Source organism: Pholis gunnellus (assembly GCF_910591455.1).
Source record: "Pholis gunnellus genome assembly, chromosome: 21".
Lineage (NCBI taxonomy): Eukaryota > Metazoa > Chordata > Actinopteri > Perciformes > Pholidae > Pholis > Pholis gunnellus.
In genome coordinates this window covers 13352611-13372303 of record NC_136548.1, presented here as the reverse complement: position 1 = coordinate 13372303, position 19693 = coordinate 13352611, and the positions used below count along the sequence as shown (strand labels likewise).

General features: G+C 41.7%; 1 protein-coding gene across 1 annotated transcript; it reads left to right on the top strand.

Moving 5' to 3' along the window:
* Positions 1-249: 249 nt before the first annotated feature.
* On the top strand, positions 250-18409 carry LOC306713393 (poly(ADP-ribose) glycohydrolase). Its single transcript, XM_079183066.1, has 17 exons — positions 250-718; positions 823-911; positions 1016-1755; positions 1909-2031; positions 2534-2620; positions 2847-2921; positions 5729-5821; positions 6601-6755; positions 8631-8710; positions 8816-8876; positions 9040-9115; positions 10337-10484; positions 13578-13656; positions 13983-14091; positions 15574-15679; positions 16703-16831; positions 17089-18409. The coding sequence occupies exons 1-17, from the start codon at positions 603-605 to the stop codon at positions 17265-17267; spliced, it is 2445 nt and encodes an 814-aa protein (XP_079039192.1). The 5' UTR covers positions 250-602; the 3' UTR covers positions 17268-18409.
* Positions 18410-19693: the final 1284 nt, after the last annotated feature.

Here is a 19693-nt window from a genome sequence, read left to right as displayed (position 1 = left end):
AGTCTGCTTTACCAGTTAACAAATCAAATTGGTGAGTTTATCTACTGACATTCCTCCTTTAATCGGCGTTATAAAGACACAGTAAGTCTACAATAAAATCGAGTTTGAATCAGACTTTCTGAATAACTTGCGTTAACTTTTCTACAACATAAGCGATAATTTACCGTTCTAAACATCAACGAGAGCTGCAGTGGAATTATCGCGATATTTCAGTGACTTGGACGTCACTCGCACGCGGAAGTGTTTTGATGTTGAACAACGGTACTGTGTTTGTAGCAATGTTCAACCGCTATAAGTACGATTGTGCTTTTGTTTCATTAACGAACAACTAACAAATGTTATTGTTGTATACGTTGACGCTATTTAAATTGTCAGACTCTATCCTAAACGATTTTTCGGGTTGTTTTAACAATCTAGTTAGCAGGTACGCGTTAGCTAGCATGAGCTATGGTTTGTTGACAGTCGTTTTCTAGATCGTCTGTCAACTTATCGTTGGACAGCAACTTACTAGGACCGAAGGAACAAGTCTGAATAATATTGAAACACAAAACACCATTTCCTTGAGTCATTAAGTTTCCAAGAAACAACAGTTTGTGTCATGTATGGCTGCATACCATATCTTAAGATTTGCTCACATTTTGAAGAAAGGACTGCCTAAGAAACAAGTCTGGACAAAACCAAACAACACCTCAATCGTGGTGTCAGCTCAAGTTGTATTGTGAGTATACGTGTAGTGTGTTTTCATGTTTAAACTGCCAAGAAACGCACATCTCTCTCAAAATAATATGGGTATGTCTTATGTGTTACTCTCTCCTTTTGTAGGATGACTGCGCTGGCTGATTTTGAACCTTCAGCAAAGAGACTCAGGGTTGAAATCAGTGCCCCAACGTCCCCTTCATCTTCTCTCCAAGGTAATTTGTTTAGATAATATTTGTCTGGCAGAGTATATATTAAATATGTCATTTGCGTTAGTATATCCCTCTTTGTAAAACAATATTTTTTTTTTATTTTGAAGACCCATCTTCATGTATTCAGAGCAGAGATAATCATGACACAGTAGAAAATCAAGAAAGGAGGCAAAACGACACAGAGACGAAGATGGATGAACGACCAAAGACTGGAGCAGATAGTTTGCGAGGTGTAAAGATAAAAGGTGATCGTCAAAGAATCGGCCCCACATCACAGAAGTTTAGAAATACTGTTTACCAATGGTTGGTTAAGCCCCCCAAAAAAACAACGTCACCTGAAGTGTGCCAAACCCAAGAGGATGTAGAGATGGCTGGCGACTGTGGCTTTGAAAGCACTTCAGCTCAGGTTCTGGACTACCAACATGCTGAAAATCCCACCCTGTCTGACGAAGATGAAAAAACCCAGCCTTTGACGCCACAGGAGCTGGATGAAGACGCACCTGTATCACCGCCTTCCAAGGATTCTGCAGGAGGAGGGCTCATGCAGACACTGTCCCACAATCACGGTGGACTAGAGGAAAAAGAAGTGGAGACACGCTCAGAGGACTCTGTCAAACACAATACCAAAATAACAGACTTCTTTTTAGGGGCATCATCACCAGGTTTACCTGTGAGAAGGCGCCGGCCAGACAAGTCTCCAGAGAAACAAGATGCAGACAAGGAATCTACCTCTGCTGAGGCCAAATGGCTCGGGACGCCAATCGACGAACTAAAGAGAATGCCTGAATGTGGCGGACTGCTTCCTCCGCTGAGGGACGTTCGTGGGCAGCACACTGTGATGATACGGGTTTGAGACGTTCTTTCTTTTTTTTAATACTAGTATTCAAAGCACTTCAAGTGGTTATGTTATGGAAACATTTTATTGTCAGTAGGACTATTTGGTTTTCACGCAGATGTTATGTGTATACTAATATTTATTTTCATTCAATCCCATTGACAGACGGACCGTCTTGAGAACGGTAAAGTCTCTGCTCCGTATCCTGCTGAGTTTAAGGATACTTGGGATGATGACTATGTCAAGATGCCCTGTTCCAGTTGCAACCTATTTCCTGTACAGGATGAGGTAATGGTCCAAGTGTTTATAAAACATTATTATAAGAACATTTGCTGCAATGTATTATGTTAAGAAATATATGTGAATTACACATTAAAATATGTGCTAGGCTGCTTTTAATTGCACTGATTGTACATCAGTGGTTTAATAAGGGTCATGTAAACAGTACTATCACATTATCTGGCTGTCTGACGGCATATTCAGTCTATTATTGCTGCCAATGAGGATTATAGGATTAGCATAGTGATACTTAATTTTAAGTATTGAAATATCACTTTAGGTCAGGCATTCAAGAGCGGCTACAAGTCGTAATGCTTATCCGTCCACATTCACTTTTCATGTCTCAAATAGCAATTTAAGGGCAAAAGACGGTGCTGTATTTCTTGAATCATGAAATCACTGCCAGAAACAGTCACATCAACACAGCGTTATCATTCTTTGCATATGAAAAGCTGAACTGAAATCACCCTGCAGAGACCCAACATTCATTCATACATGTGTGCTTCCACAGGTAACACAAGAACTTCAGACAAAGAGTCGCTGGGAGTTGATCAAGGAGACTTTAAACAACTCATCTTCAAGTCAACAAGAGTTGAAGGCAAGTTTCACATCTGTGTCCTTTTATTGGCAAGGCCTCTGTGCATTCCACTTCATAAATTGAGGGGCAGTGTATTGTAGTTGTAGTTACTAGACCAAACCATAAGATGGCGCCATAGGCCCAGAAATGGAGAGCGTTTACACATATAGTAATTATGACTGAAAATAACAATTCATACAAATGTAGCTTTTCAATTTTGTATGATAATTGAATTTGTTTGTTCCAGAATGCAATATTGAAATACAGTGCCTCACAGGCCAAGAAATGGGACTTCACCGCGTTACGTTTGTACTGCACTAAGGTAAACAATATAAGTGTTATAATAACTGATCATTCTATGAATATCACTGAACCCAGAAGTAGTGAATGAAGTGACTTTGTACTCAAAATGAGTTGTTTTTTTGGGAAGAGTGATTGAATGAATGAACTGGTGTGCAGACATGTAGACACAGATGGAAGACGCATGATGTTGGCAGGTTAGCTGTAGATTGATTAAACATCATCTGTCTAATCGTGGTACTTAATTGCCCCACAGAAGGCGTTTTAAACCAGTGTCGGTGCTTCTCACAGAGCTCGGGTCACAGAAAGTCCAGATGTCTCATCAGATAGTTCGGATAATATTTATCTACACTTTGTGGGAGACGCAGTGAAACGGATGTCGCATTTTCACCAGATTAGATTTAGTTTGATACGACCAGTATTTAAGTGGTATTGGGAATCTGTATTTATGGATAGATAGACGTACTATGCAGCCTTTTTTCTTGTTTGTTTCTCTACTTCTTGAAAACAGTATAATGAGCCCTGTTGGTTGTTGCTCAGAGTTGTCAGTGTCTTCTCCAGTCTCGTTTTGGTGGCCATCCATCATCTTCTGTCTTGATGCGCTCGCTCTGCGTCATGCAGAGAATCAGAGGGCCGTACTACTGTCTGGCTCATGAAGGGGATGGGGAATCTTCCATTTGGAGAGATGGGTCGTGTTGTGACATGAGTGTTTTCATAAGAAACCCTGAGCCTGTAGGACGAGACAAATAATAAGCTTTATTTTCCTTATAGTAGGAGCACTCATCCACCCGGTGCATGGCATCGTCTAGAATACATCAGCTGCATGTTTTTTTATGATATCTCACATCTCAGGAAAGAAGTGCATGTAACTCTTTTTTTTTTTTTTAAATGCTCGTATGTCAAATGTGTTTCTATTATTTTGTACAGGTACAGTAATGGTGTTCTCACAGGAGAACGGTGCAGCCCCTTCAGAGGCAAAGTGGGAGTCTGGAGAAATAATTTAATTTTTCGCCAAAAGGTCACGTTTAGTAACTTGTCAGAAATAAAAATGGCTGACATTACATCCCAGAGAATGCTTTACTCTCTGCCTTATAATGATGAATCAATTGTGTGCCATACGTATGTCATAAATCATGTCCGAATGGGGAAGAAGAGGTCGAGAGGCCTTATACAAAGACCAAGTTTAGTTGTTGTGGTTGAATTTCAATCCTGTCAAGTCTATTGGGAAGGCAACACTTGATTTTGTCAGACGGCTACATTTTCCAGTACCATTATAAAAAAAGAACTAACTGTTGAAAGCCACATACTGTATCATTGTAGCTCACACAAAAGCAGTTGCTTTATTTATGTTATGTATTATTGCAAAGTTGACGCACACAGTTCCTCTCCACGAAGACTGTTTATTGCTTCCCTCTCTTACATAATTTATTCTCCGTTTGACTGAGTTATAAATCTGTGTTTTTAATAGTTGAATATGCTGAAACGGCAGTAGCAATTAGGCTACACATTCATATCTTTTAATGTGTCGATAGACAGCAGCTCATATCGCAGCCCACAGAATATAGTGTTGGTGTTTAGCACATTTTAAAAACAATAACGGGATTTATTTCCAGTGCAACACACATGGGGATAGCAAACAGTTCAATGTAATGTTTCCCATACTTTTGCCCCGGAGATGCCGGATTGGAGACACTGGAGCAGACTTATTTTGAGTGTCAGAGAAAAGTAGACATGAATGGCACGGAGTGACGGGCCAGGCACCCTCATTGAATATTCATCTCTGCACGCGCATCTTATGAATAACTGAAAAGCTGTTGATGGACAGCTTTGTTTTTTTTTTTGTCAATTTCTTTTTCTCTATCAAACCAGTGTTGTGTTTACGGTTATGAGCACGCGAGTGTTTTATTTTTTACATGGTCACACGTCCGCAGACGCAGTCAAGCAGATTGCTTTATTGCTCCGACCCGCGGGGGAATAGGAACAGGAGCACCAGGAGTTGTGTTAAATCTGTATGGGAGCTCTGGTTTCTCACTGCTCACACGCCTGCATCTTGGCTTGATTACTTTGTCAGTTTGCCGTGATGTACAGACCTGTATCGAGTCATACAGAGTGTTAGTTTAGTTGATTTGATGCACTGTCTTCCGCTGATTTAAAGAGCCGGGCTTATACTACCTCAGCTATATCCTCCGTCTCGCCCTGTCAACTGCCTTCATTTATTACACCCCATAGGAGCGGTTTATGGTGTCAACCAGGTCATTACTTATGACACTGTTTAGTCAGGCTTCTTTTGCCGTAGTATAAATGTCCTTTAGCTAAATCGCAAGTCGAGGCTTCTTGTCCCGCGAACACACCGTCCTTTCCATTTCAAACGCCTGGGTCATTTGCATCTCTTCCAGGAAGACTATTTAATCAGCTGGCATGGCCGTGCAACCTTGATGAAATTGCTCTGTGATTGATCATTCTGACATGTTGTAGCCAATACGGGAGTAAATACGGGTAGTGTGTACTGTCTCAAATACATTAGTGCACTTAAGCAGTGTTGTGGTGATCGGTATGTTACTTTAAAATATGTTTCTGGTGATGTTATTAGAGACAAGCTGTCCAGCTATAGCCAGATGTATTTTAATGATATAAAGTTGATGTTTTGTGTTGCTTGTATTTCATTGATTTGTTTCTTCGTAAAACTGAACACTGCCATTTTGATGCGGATCAGAGCTGTTCATTCTATCCGTCCTCTCTCTGTCCTAATCAACCCAAACAGCCAATAATGTCACAGCTGAGTTTTGTGGCAAAACAACAAACATAAACAGATCTCTTGCTCTCTCCAAGGTCCTGGAGCCTGATGCTGCCGAACATCTGTTTGACTCCCTGCTGCCAGACATGGTGCAATTAGCACTGAGAGCATCTGAGCTCTGTACCAAGGTAACAGTCATCACTAACCAACAGACACTGACTCACTGGTCTGTGACATAAGTAGATCCCCGCAGCGGGTTAGGTCACAACATGACAAATATCTTGTGAAATGGTAGTAAAAATGGCGAGGTCGAGGCACGTAGCGATTGATGGTGACGTGTCCAGTGTTTTAAAGTCCGAAAAAAAAAATTGCATTAAAAGGCTTTTTTTTATGTGTATCAATTTGGCCAAGCAGCCAGTAATCTAATTTTGTTTTATTTAGTTTGATTAATTTAATACTCGAAGTGGCCCAAATGGAGAATAACGGTTCATGCTACAACAGCATTTAGTGTTTAGTGTAGCAAATGTAGTGTTGCAGGCCTTCAAAAGTATAAAAAATGATTATGCTCTTACATGACTGCAACATTAAAACCTGCTAAACAGCATGCAAATTGAATTGAATCCATCCCATCCATCATTATTGCTGTGTTGTTCCTAAATTGCTCATTTTTGGCCATGCCACTTGTAGCCATTTGCTGTGTGGCTGTACTGTTAATGCAACAAGCTCTCCCCATTGTCATAACAGACTTGCTTATGTTTATTTGTTCACCCACAGCCTTTACTAGGAGTATGGATCTCTTATGAGCACAGCTGGATGTTGATTGTGATTAGGATGTCTTCTTCAAGAAGCACAGAGTGGTGCTAAATTACTACATTTATGCAACATGCTTCAAAGTCTCGTTCGGCAAATTGGCAAAAACAAATTGTTTTGACCTTCCTCGTTTGTACGTTTTTTGTTCCTCCTCTAGCCGATACCCCTCCTCAAAAGAGGCATGAACCACTCCATCACCATGTCTCAGGAGCAGGTGGCATGTCTGCTCGCCAACGCCTTCTTCTGCACCTTCCCCCGACGCAACTCCAGAAGGAAGGAATACTGCAACTACCCAGACATCAACTTCTTCAGGTAGCGTAGGGATGTGGTAGTTTCTTATCCACGATGTTTAAAGTTACATAATCAGTTTTGTAAATGATGCTGCTGGGACAACTAGTTTCATTTCCATGAGGGGGCACCACTGTAGCACAGCATCTGGAAACGGACGTTTCCTTTAGGCTGCAATACTTATCAGAACTATACACTACAACACTATTTTGTTGGTCCTTCTCTGGCAGCTTTACCAGAGTAATAAATACCTTTCTCTATGTGTAGTTAAGAGCCAAACGCGCCCCTTCAAAAGCATCAAATATGACAAAGAGGAGGGCGGGAGGGTCATATTTTAATCCCTGCATTGCTTTCACTGTGGAGATCGTCTGGGTGGTGTAATGCAACAACGGTCTGCAGATCACTGCTCAGTCTTGTCCCCCATCTCTGTTGGCATCGCAGTGCAATTACCTAAATGGAGGAGGGAATTAGATTAACTTTGACTCAGATGACTGCTTTTGACAATGGAGACGGCCATTGGCTGTTCTGCAGAAGGCTGAAGCGGAGTTCAATTGCATCAGCATTTCATTCACATGAAGGTTTTGCTGTGATTGAAAAAGGAAAGCCGGTGTCATCTTTTTAGCCTGCTGCGTCCTGAATCACCCATTTGGTGCGAGCCAACTTGGAAAATGTATTTTTTTCATTTATTTTAGTTTTATTACTTTTGTTCCAAACTTTTTTTTCTCCATTTGTGTTTCACAGGAACATTCAAATTAACAGAAAGCTGTTCTTCAAATGTTTTTTTCTTCTCACATTATTTGCATTGAGGTAAAGCTGACTATGAAGACTTGTTATTTCTTTGTCTGGATTGAATGTTGTCGCTGTCATTCAAAGTATTCTTCAGAAGCAAGCTTATGTATTATTTCACCATGAAGTGCATTTAGCTCAAACTGAGTTTCCAGGCTTGATTTCCCTGTTTTCTTGTGCCGATGATACAGAAACCCAGCTGTTATACATACTGTAGTCACTTATACCCTTTTCCTGAGTTACATCATAGCCTTTCTCACATCTGTGGGTGGTATATTGATGTTGTATAATCGTGTATAAATTCTCTTCCCCAAAGACCATATTGCAATTTGTTCCTAAAAGCCTGCTTCCACTAGTGGCTAGCTTATGTCAAAGACATTTGCCCCGAGGACTACACGACGCACGGTTGTTTCTACAAAAAGTAGAAATGAATGCAGGAGCAGTCTTAGATTAAAGCATTTCTCGGCCCCTGAAGGGCTCTCAGTGCATCAACCTTTTGTCATTAATTCATTTCACTCGCATGAAATTTCTCTCTCTTTATTGTGGCATGTGAGGCAGCTCTTTATAGAGTTTGCTACTGACGGAGATGGTGGAAAGTTCATTCAAACCCTGCCCACTGCACCTCACTACCAGCAGTTGTGTGTGTGTGTGTGTGTTTAAAGGGACACAGGGCTTCTTAATGTACCCCCGAGGAGAGGGAGCCCTGTTTGCCTTTCTGTTCTTTTTTTTTTTTGTGTGTGAGTGCTGTGAAGTGGCACATGAGTGTGACTCCGTGATGGCAAGCCTGGGGCAACTCCATTGTCGTAACGGCATAGGAACTCCTATATAATAGGGCTAGCGACTGAAAGGGAAGCTGAGTGAGAGATGAACCAATTTATATCAAAAGTTAAAGCATGACTGAACTCACATGGCCAAAGTGGAGGTCTTGTGTGTCGACGGCACAGAGTCATTTTCCCTGTTCTTTTGCTGTAGTAGTTTAACCGTTAGCGGACTCGGCTGTGATGCCATGTATAACCAGCTTGCTTAAAAAGTGCGTCATTTTTAGAAGAGGAGTGTAATGTGTTGTCTTAGTTAAAGAACTGAATTCAATTCATAATCTCTTCTTGCCTTCAGGCTGTTTGAAGGGTCCTCTCCAAGGAAGATTGAGAAACTGAAAACCCTGATGTGCTATTTCAAAAGTGTCACCGAACAAAGTAGGTGTTCAGATACAACTTTCAAATTTAGCAGCAAGACGTTGTTACTGATGTAAAATAAGATACGATATTGAATATTTCTCACTTCCCTTCTCGTTTCTTCAGCGCCTACTGGACTTGTAACATTCACGCGGAAAAGCTTGGATAAACCTCTGAATTGGAGAAGGTATTGACACTGTAATCAAAGAGTTATTGCAGTATGTCAATTGTTTCCTGTCAAAGATCCCTGCCGCTTGCTAAATCCAGTAGACTGTTTGGAAGGAATCAAGCATCCATCGTCTCAACTGTACTTGAGAACTGGAAAAGTTCATTCCTTCTTTGTGTTTCAGCTCACAGACTCGACTCACAAAGATCCACATTACTTGTGAAGGGACCATTGAGGATGATGGTTATGGAATGCTTCAGGTAAGATGCCGAGGATGGGAAGTATACAGACAGCATGATTTAAAAGGACTTTATCTTGCCGAATCTTATTCTTTAGCTTGACGGAGCTCTTAGTTTGAGGGACACTCCACCTTATGCTTGGTTCCCATCCTCTTTCGCCTCTGTTGTAGTCAATCACTGAGCCACAACATTCTGGAGTCTTTCACCCAGAATGCTTACTACTGCTGAAAAGGCCTTCGAGGGAGCCCGTGACACGTCGGAGGGAGTGTGTGCTGGGACTGGGGTCGAGGCCTCTGAGCCTCCTCGGCTCTCTGTTGTCGGCCACGCTTCCTGTACACTGTCAGGATGGCCCGCTCTGCCTTTCACCTTTTGTTTGCCTCCAGTTGCCACAAGCTGACAGTTGATGTGCACACATGACCAGCTCCGGGGCACACTGCGGCCCGGATTGATGGATGCTCTACTGGGTGGGGTGGTGGTGGTGGTGGTGGGGGGGGTGGGGTGCTGACAGCCTGTCAAAGCAGACTTTGGAGGATGGCCCGCTGTCCCAGAGTTGAGTGACCAGTTTGGGGAGATCTACCCTCAGAATGCTGCTCGCCCCTTCGTGGGTATGGTGACGGGGTTGGTCGGGACTGTCTTTAGGCCAATGAGCAACAACTGACTGTCCGGAATTTGGATTATATCTTCCACACGGCTGCTTTCTGACTAAAACAATGACTTGTCACGTCTGTGTCTGACTTGAAACGATGAGATGCGTTTTGTGTTTTGAATCGTAAACAAACCAAAATGAAACAAGTAAATCAGTGTCACCCATCTCCCCACAATTTTGAAAGAACAAACGCAGCAAGATATATCGCAGGCATCCGTCAGCACCACGTTGTGGCTGGAGGGAGATGTTTACTTATGACTGTAGGTCTGCTCTCTTGTTTTGATATTTGCGTCTGGCAGCAGCACACCTGAGTGCAGCTCTCGAGGAGAGCTCACTTTGGCATGGGGGGGACAAACGTCTGAGTAATGCGCTCACCCCAGGCCACCTTTCCAATCAGCTTGTCAGGGATTCTGTCACAAATCAAAGAAAAGGGGCTGAGACCCTTTCATGTAGATGTTTTCCTCCTGTTGTCCAAGTTTGGGGAACTATACTAGTGTTTTATACAGTCAAAGACATTTTTTTGGTTATAAGAATTATGTGCACACGATTTCAAAATTCAAAGTGTTTTCTTTTCAGCTTTCTATCTTGATTTGCAGGTGGATTTTGCCAACCAGTTTGTGGGAGGAGGAGTCACCAGTTCTGGCTTAGTCCAAGAGGAAATCCGTTTTCTAATCAATCCTGAGCTCATTGTTTCTCGCCTCTTCACTGAAGCCCTGGATCATAACGAATGCCTGATCATCACAGGTCAGTGATCAAAACCCACAGAATGATTTCCACTGAATGAATCTTACTAGTCCATGATTCATAATTTACCCCGTTGATCCAGATCAGATCAATAATGCCCCCGGGTTCACTTCTTTTAACGCTTGACCTATAATTTGACAGACACAGCATGAAGTACACACCTTCAATTGACCCCATTCTGGCTCAGCAAGAGGCTAACGGATGTTTGTGGCAATTGCCCCGTTTTCTGTATCTGTCCTTGTCGCATGTTCCCTTTTGATTGGCTGCATAGGGGAGCGTCTCATCAGTCGGGTGTTGTAGATTGGGCTCTCCTGATTGCTCTGTTGGTGTCTTTCTGTTGACTGTACTTCAGGATCGAGTGTTTGCAACAAACAAGTTTGGGACAGGCCAGTAGACCCGGTAACAAGAGCTAGACTGAAGGAGTCCCAGCAGGTGGCTGATGTCTGCTGACAGTTTTTATCTGTCTAACACTGTTTGTCGAGATTGTTGCAGCTTCTTGATTGCATTTGATAAACAGGTTAGAAAACTAACTTTATGTTATATATTTATACCTGCAAAGATTCTTGGCAGTGGCTCAGATTGCACAAAAAGTATGTGATGTTGGATGTTACAGCGACTGTGGCAAATCCTCAGATTTTATGCATATGGTGGTGTGTTCTTTATTCTAAGACAGTTTTCCTTAAATAAGATTTAATGATTCTCAATATGTTGTGTTTTCAGACACAGGCCGACATGCTTTTAGAGAAAAAGCTCCGATAAACTGTCTGATGGCGGAGATATTAGCTGCTAATTGGTCACCAACTCCTGATTTGAATATATGCAACGCCAAGTCCACGCCGTGAACCACTGTTAGGACGCGAACACCCACCCTTAAATAGATTACATTACCAAGTGGGTTGGATTTGAGCAGGAAGTGAGGCAACAGAGCCTCCGCCCTGCTGATCAGCAATCACGCCGCTGCATCAGGTCTTCTCGCCATGGCAGAGTCACCTTCAGACTTCTTGCCCGCCATCTCTCCCTCGGCTCCACTTACGGGCACTTAACTTTATTACTGGGTCCCAGAATTAATTATAGCTGGAAGACCGGCCCAAGACCTGTTCCGCTAGTGGACTCTTCCGTTCCATCATCTTTATTAAACTCTGCCCGTATCTCGTCTCCCCCGTTGTAAAAGCCAAGTCTAAGCCTTCGCTGCATTGTGGCCGAGTGGTAAATCACAGCCCCCTGTGATACGTTTTGGCATGCAGTACGGATGCTAATGGATCCTACCTCTGCTCAGAAATTTGCAGAAGTGCCCAAGCCTAATTGAATTTGTCTTGATTGATAGATCTGTGGCGGCCATCGGGGCGGTCAAAAGTCCGAACAGTATCAAGGAGAAGTCGGTACAGACCAGAAAATGTGGAGCAGAAGATAGAAATCTTGCTAAATAATATTAAATGTTACTCTCTTGTGTTCACGGGCAGACCTTGATGGTTGTATGGTAGTAAAACTTTCTCAGTTGCCCACTTTAGCCTCAACATGGCAATGAGATGCGCCTCTGACCTTTTCTAGTCTCTGGTCCACCACAAAATATGAGACTTTTTGTTTACGACGTATTTACACATGAAAGGAACAACCTTCAGGAACATCGGGAATTATACCTGCAGATTTCTATGTAACCTATTTGTTATTTAGAAATCATTTCTAATAACCAGACACATCATTCCCTGGCCAAGATTGATCTGCTTCTCACTGCAGATAATGTTTGAATGACGACACAAAAAAAAAAAAAATCATAATTCATATTGTTCCTGAAGGTTGTTCCTTTCAAATGCAAATATGGCTGATCGTAGAGTTTGATATTCTTGGAGGACCAATAAAGGTTAATGTGTATGCATAGTTAATATGATCTTTTTTTCTTTTTTATAAACCAACTTTGTAACTATTTAACATGTTCGCTGTAGCTCCACAGTATTATGGGTCATTGTTTTGATAAGCATTAGTATAAAATGCAGCGGTTCAATTTAGTGGTCGTTATTCAAATCTCACCAGAGGTTCTCTAAATAAAGGGGGACTCGATTCATTTGCCAATTGACTGTATGGTGTTAATATATTGCCCATTCTTCTTTTCCCTCATGTAAAGGCATACTGGCAACCAATCATTGTGCTTATTACTTAAACACGCTGTGAGGCAGGCTGATTATCAGTGAAATGTCAAGTGGAGTCCCCTCTAGAGATTCCCTCCCCCCCTAATACCTGCTGACCAAGGCCCCACTACTAATCACTTGGTTTATGCACTTTGCAGCATGAAGCATCCCAGCGAGTGCTCTCGACAGCCAGGTACTAATGAGCGCTAATGGATGGGTAGTTAATTTGAGGCCTCATTTGTTTGACTGTGCTGTTGCCTTACCACCCTCCGCTCCCTTTTTTCTTTTTCTTTACTGGTGCTGAGTGCTCCCCCGTGGGTTGGCGGTCAGTCGCTGCTTCTCACGTTGTTTCGAGGGGGGTAATAACTTGACCTTCCTCTTGTCAGGAGACGGCTTCTCTTGTTTCATCCGATCACACGAGGCAGAAGCACGACACCCTCTGAAAACCTTTTGTTAAAACAATGATTCTTTTTAAGGTTATTATAGTGTTGGATATCACTGTAAATATTTCAAAGAGTAACCAGTTGCAGATAATTAATTTTCTTTGTGTTTTTGCTGTCTATTTGTAATTTTTTTATTGATTGTTTATATGAATGGGTATTTAAATATATTAAGATGCTTCTTTGAGAGCCTGTTGTTGGTTTTACAGTGTGGTTACAGTGCTACATGTGCTTTTTAGAATAATTTATCCCTCTTGTAGTATGTGAATTGCAGTCAAATCTATGTTGAATGAGAAACACTTATTTTAGCAACATGTATATTATTAAAGCATGAACCTTAAACACATTTTTTTTAATTTATTTTTTTATTTAGCATCACTGGTCTTAGAGTCTTAGAAGATAAGAACCTTTATTTTATTTTTTTAATAACCCTTTTTCTCCCACCCTTGCTGACCATGTTTAAAAATCAAGATTGATTTGTTAATGCTTTGCAGTGATGTGTGACGAATGTCCCTGTTTGTTATCCCCAGGTACCCAGCAGTACAGTAAGTACACAGGCTACTCTCATACCTACCAGTGGGCTGGCAGCCACCAGGACACAACGCTACGGTATTTATTGCACCCAGCTGCTTTAAAGAACCTTAAAAGGCTTAAATAATAAGAGCATGCAATGTTTAACCCCATTGTTTAATTGTTGGCGATGCTCATGGGAAGGCAATTTGGTCGGTCCAGACTGTAATATATCACAGTAATATTCACCCACGTCTCCCTCAGGATGAATTGTAACAGAACTTTTCGTCTTGACTTTTTTTCTGTGGTACTTCCTATTTTTGTGGTGTCCGTAGCTGTAAAATATTCCTGCCTGATTTGACTGAAGCCCAGTTGTTTTGTTGTTTTGCGGAACGTTATAAAACCATTTCTTTGATTTGTTTCAGAGATGGCTGGCAGAGAAGATGCACTGAGATTGTGGCCATCGATGCGCTGCAGTTCAAGAACTTTCTTGAACAGTTTAGTCCAGAAAAACTAAACCGAGAACTAAACAAGGTGATGTTTTATCTTTTTGATCTGTTCTATCTGCTTACTTCATGCAAGTGTTTGTGGTTCTTTCTATTTTCTTTCTGTTAAGTCTCTTTGTACTATATGTCACAAAACGACACAAAGTGCATTATATGTGTAGTACAGACTGATGTATATGCTCCATTTTATTCATTCCACTCTCCATTAGGCCCAGAATGAATTTTAAATAACATAACTGACCTCGGGGTGATTAATCCCAATTATTTAATTAACGTCACAGATTTTTTTTTAAATAGGAATCCTACTATGTGTGCAATCTTCCCAGTCAGAGATGCCCGTTCATAATAGAATATCAAGATGTTGATGTTGTCGAGAAGAAAGCATGGTGGAGTTTGACAGCTCTGACAAGGGTGTGAAGAATGCACCAACATGTAGATCAATCCTGTTTCAAATACTGTTCAGCTGTCTGTCACATCTGCCCTTTCACAGGAAGAATTTACGACTGGTCAGAGAGAGGGCGGGCGCTCACGATTCATTTTCACTATTCACTTAATTTCCAGTGGGGAAAATGAATGTCCAGAGCTCCTTCAGATCTTCCATTTAACATTTGCTTTTAGATATTATTTCTCATATGACACCTGACATGTCAAATGCTCTTGTTTATGCACATGGGTTTAGCCAATAATGTGCAGTTATTAATATCTTAAACCCACGCCAATTCCACACCAATGGCAGTCGAATTGAGGGAATATGACACAATGTTACAACTGTATGTTCAGCCAGTCAAATCAACCTTTATGCGTTCATGCATTGACTGATGTGTCAAGCGCAAGCCTGCAGGCAAATGGAATTGCTTTGCTGCTTTCCATTTGTGTTTAATAGTATGGAGACGTTCTGTAGGCCTGGTTCTTCTAAAACATACCGGTGATCTGGAACAACAAGGTGATCCCAAGACCTGAGGCTCATCAGAGCTGATTCTGCCTTTAATGTACTAAATGACACATCATTCCCCACTCCCTTGAACGGCCCGGCCTTGTGTGGCTGACGACTTAATGTAATGTCATTCATTTACAATTTTGATGACGGAAGGGCTTTGCTTACCGGGAGGCAATGGCGTTATTTGATATCACTCCCTATTTGGGACCTAGAACATCTTATATATTTACTGCCACTTTATTTGAGCCCTCAACAATTCCCACATCTGAACAAATACATAGTGTTCACAGCATGCATGCTACTTTTTTTGCAAAAATCTCACTGTGCAATGATTTGCCTTTGAGTGACAGGTATGCAACACTTCATAATAATGATGATTCATAGGTGTACAAAACCTCACTTCACTATAGACTACTACACCAAGTGTTTACTCTGTAGAGAATAGTGAATGATGTCAGACACAGTGTACTGATCTCCTTGTGTCTGCTGCAGAACACTTGACCTATCCTATCGAATTGTGTTTTGCTCTGTGTTTTCCATTTCCTTTCCTAACATGTTGCCGTCTTCTTTTAGGCCTACTGTGGCTTTGCACGACCCGAAGAACGAAGCCAAGACCTTGCGGCAGTGGCTACGGGGAACTGGGGCTGTGGGGTTTTTGGAGGTGACACACGTCTGAAAGGTGAGCACTAACATAACGCTCCCGTCAGTAGATCATGTGGCACAAATGTGCTCGGATCATCTTGGTGCACTTGGCAGTCTTAAGTGGACTCTCTTCCAGGACATAATGGAAGACATTTCAGCTTCAAAGGCTCTGGCAGATCAGCGTGGGCATCCATTTGTCTTCCGGGAATGCGTTCTTTTAGTTAAGCTTGATTCGTCGCCTTCCTCCTATTGATCAAATGACAAAGTTAATATGTTTCATTAATAGTGAAATTGATCGCCTGCTCGAGTCCATCAATCCGTTACAGCTTTCTGTCTCAGCCTTGTGTCACTGTCACTGAGCAGGGAGCTTCCTCTGTTTCTTTCTTTCTACCTGACTTTCCAGCCACTGTGCTTGCAAGCTATATATACACATATTTGTTAATTAGCTGTAGCACTGTACAGCCCTCCATAGGCACAATCACCTACTGTTTTCTTAATGACCTTCCTCCTGGGATGAGCTTTGTAATTCAGATGCGGTTCTCCTCCTGGGTTTACCTTCTGTGGCCTCGGAAAGCCACCAATTTCTTGATTATCAGATCATTCTCGGGGAAAAGCAGTTAAAACAAAGCAGGGGAGAGAAACCGCGGAAGTGTCGAGATTCAGCTGAGCCCTCTTCTGAAAATGTTGATTCAGTTATCCTCGTTTACTTGCCCCTGTCCCAGCGTTCATTAATCAGCAGACATATTTCCAGTCTCTTAAAATATTCACAGCTTCCCGGGGCCAGACCTGGCCTCTCTTTGAAACTAATCCAGAGTCCTCAGTGGGGGTGAGACCTATTCCCAGATTACTTCCCTTTCACTGTACATGCCACAGAGGCTGGTGCGACACACTTTGATGGTAACATCGGCTACTGGATGGCTCTTCAGACTTTATTTAAACTTCTCTTCATTTTTACTGTTCAGAAGAAGAGAATGTGTAAACAATCTTGCAAAAAAAACAAAACTTTGAAAAACCATCCTTTTACTGTAATGAAACACTCTCACGGATTCTTTTCCTCCAGCTCTGCTCCAGATGCTGGCAGCTGCTGAGGCGGGCAGAGATGTGGCCTATTTCACCTTTGGTGACAGCCAGCTCATGACAGATGTCCACAAGATGCACTCTTTCCTAACTCGGAGAAAGATCTGTGTAGGTAAGGAAAACAAGCACCCGGTCTGCTTCCTGTTTGTATGCCACTGTGTCTACTCTTTCAGATTTCACTGCCAAGGGCGCGATAATAATTTCATAATAATATGATTAATTAGGTCTTGGAATATTTCCTCTTTAGGTTTTGTTGCGAACAATGTGATCGTATGAAACAATTCTAATTTTTATCCCTGAAAACTCCACATTTTGTTTGCTGTGATATGAGACTAGAGAACATACACAATCTCCTTGTCTCTCTCACAGGGGAGGTGTATGATCTCCTGGGGCAGTACTACAGCTCGGTGTGCAAGAGCTGCCTCAGTCGGCGCCCAGACGTCAGCCTCTACTCGTTCATCTACCGACAGGTCAGCTCCTCCCCAGCGCCAGATGACTCCGACAGGGGCTCAGCCAGACATCACGTCCCTGCAGACCGCCGCCGTTAAGGTCAGGTGGCTGATGAGTCACCGTGCCTTATTTAATAAAAAAAAAAGAAAAAAAAAAAGACGGAAACAAAAATGGGTTTAAAACCTTCTTCGGCTTCTTTTATTTTTTGTAAGACAAACTTGATTAACATGATTTGGATAAACCAAATGTGGTCTCCACCACTGGCAGCTGAAAAAAAATGACAATCTAGCATGCAGATCCTTTAAAAAAAACAAACAATGGAGCTGCAGAGGGTGATTAGTTACGACCCCGTCTGGCGCCGTGTTCATTTTGCTGCTGCTGGTAACACGCCAATGGATTGAGCTTCAATACGACGCAATTGTGAATTTAATGGTGAAGCAAAGGTTGCCATCCATCTTCTGAGTTTGTCGTGTTGCCTTTTTTTTTTTTTAACACCCACACATATCCAGCCTAATTGAATTGGCTGTCAGAAATCAAGTTAAAGGAAAAGAATAACAAGAACGGAGTTTGGAAAGCTTGGCTTGATTTAAAGAGCAGCGGGACTCTTTGGAAAATAATCTTTTACCTTCTGCACTCGCAGCAAAATTGTAGTTGCAATCACAGCTCCAGTCATACATTTTTCGGATTCTTTGCTGACGCACACTCGAAGGACCCCAGTTGCACTTAAATTATGATTTGTTTGTGTCTGTATTTTACAATAATTATCAATGTGAATCTGATATTTGTTATTTGACAGATTTTGATTTTGAAAATAAAATCAGTTTAAAGTAAATGCAATATTCACATTTTTAATAGTGCCTACGTTTTTATTCTGAAGCGCCGTTTTGAAGAGGGCCCCAAATGTCAGTAATACATCTCGGAACAATCAGAATGAGGGCCTCTTGTCCCATGAATGTCCCAGGCACAATGAGTTTCTATACAGCCCGGCCATTTATCTTTCTCCCAGCTATTGCTTCACTCTTTCACTCACAGTTTAATAAGGTCATACCTTTTTATATAAACTGTACATGACACCTCATTAAGTAAAGTGTAGATCATAGAACATCCCGTCAGAGGCGAGAGTGAGGCAGTGGGGCTCCTGGGTGATTTCTCTCTCTGTGTGGGATGAAACGCTGCCTCATTTGCATCAAGGAGAAGCTGCTTGACGCAAAGTCTGAGGTTAGATCTTTGACACTTTGTATTCCGGTGTGACTTTTTGGGAGTTGTAGAAATAATCACACAATTTTGCATAAATGACATTGGGTTCACAATATTAAAAACTTAACTTGATACATACACTGTTTGATATGAATTGAATGCTTCTTAATTCTTTGTATTTCAGTGATTGTTACATGCCTGGTAAGCTGTTATCTGTCTATTTACAGATTACCCAGTCAGCAGGAGTTTATTGACCAAATGTTTTTAGTTGAATGTTAAATAAGTTTTGTCCCCAGAGTGTGAGCGTCGCTGAATGGACTCCTGGAAGCCTGTAAGTGAATGAACGAGGTGGAGGCATCTCTAAGTTTCGTGCTCTCTGCTCTCTGCTCTCATGGAATCAGGACTTCGGGTAGGTGGGTCTCTCTTTGTGGCTTGCTGAGTTCAAAAAATGGCTTTGGTGGTGTCTCTCCTAAGGGGATCCATCATAGACACGCAGGGGTACCCAACTGAATTGATCTCCCCTCAGTGAGCCCCATGCGTGTCTTTGACCTTTTGGCTGCCATCTGTCATAAAGTCACCAACAGTATTTAGTCTTGAACATGACTCATGACAGTGCTGCAGTTTGGGATGGACACGTTGGATAAATAATGCAGTTTGCAGATGAGACTTCGGGGATCAAGCAACCTTTAACGGGTACATTGCATCGTATATTGTAATTGAGTAATCATACACATACAGCAATACAGTAACGCCAAGTTTTCTTCAGTCGATTGAATGATTCATCAATGGACCCCAGAGAACAAAGGAATTGTATCAAACATTTCGTCAATAGATTCTTTTTGAAGATGGAACAACATTGACAAATAATCTTTCCACTTTTGCTTTGTTTCCATCCAAGAAGGTCACCTCTGATAATGTATTATAAATGGGGAGGCCTACTTGAATTAATTATTTGCTATTTACTTCATACATCCTTATTATTTTTTGATCATTAGTGGATATTCCCTGCAGTGTTTGGAGGAGTAATGCGAGGATCTCTTGGCCACAGATTAAAGGAATAATCAGCTGAATATTGATATGTTTGACGGAACCCTGGGAGCTGTGGCTTACATTTGTTTGGACTGAACACATAATACAAAAATATGATTCGTTGTCATGAGCTGCCTTTTGGTAATTATTCATTCTTTGTCCTCTCCATGACAAAAATCTTTCTTTTATGAAAAAAGATACACTGCGTATACATACTGGGGTTATTGGAGTGCATCAAGCTTATGTGAAATCTATTCCGATCTTTGTCATGAATTATTACCATTTTACGCTATTGGTA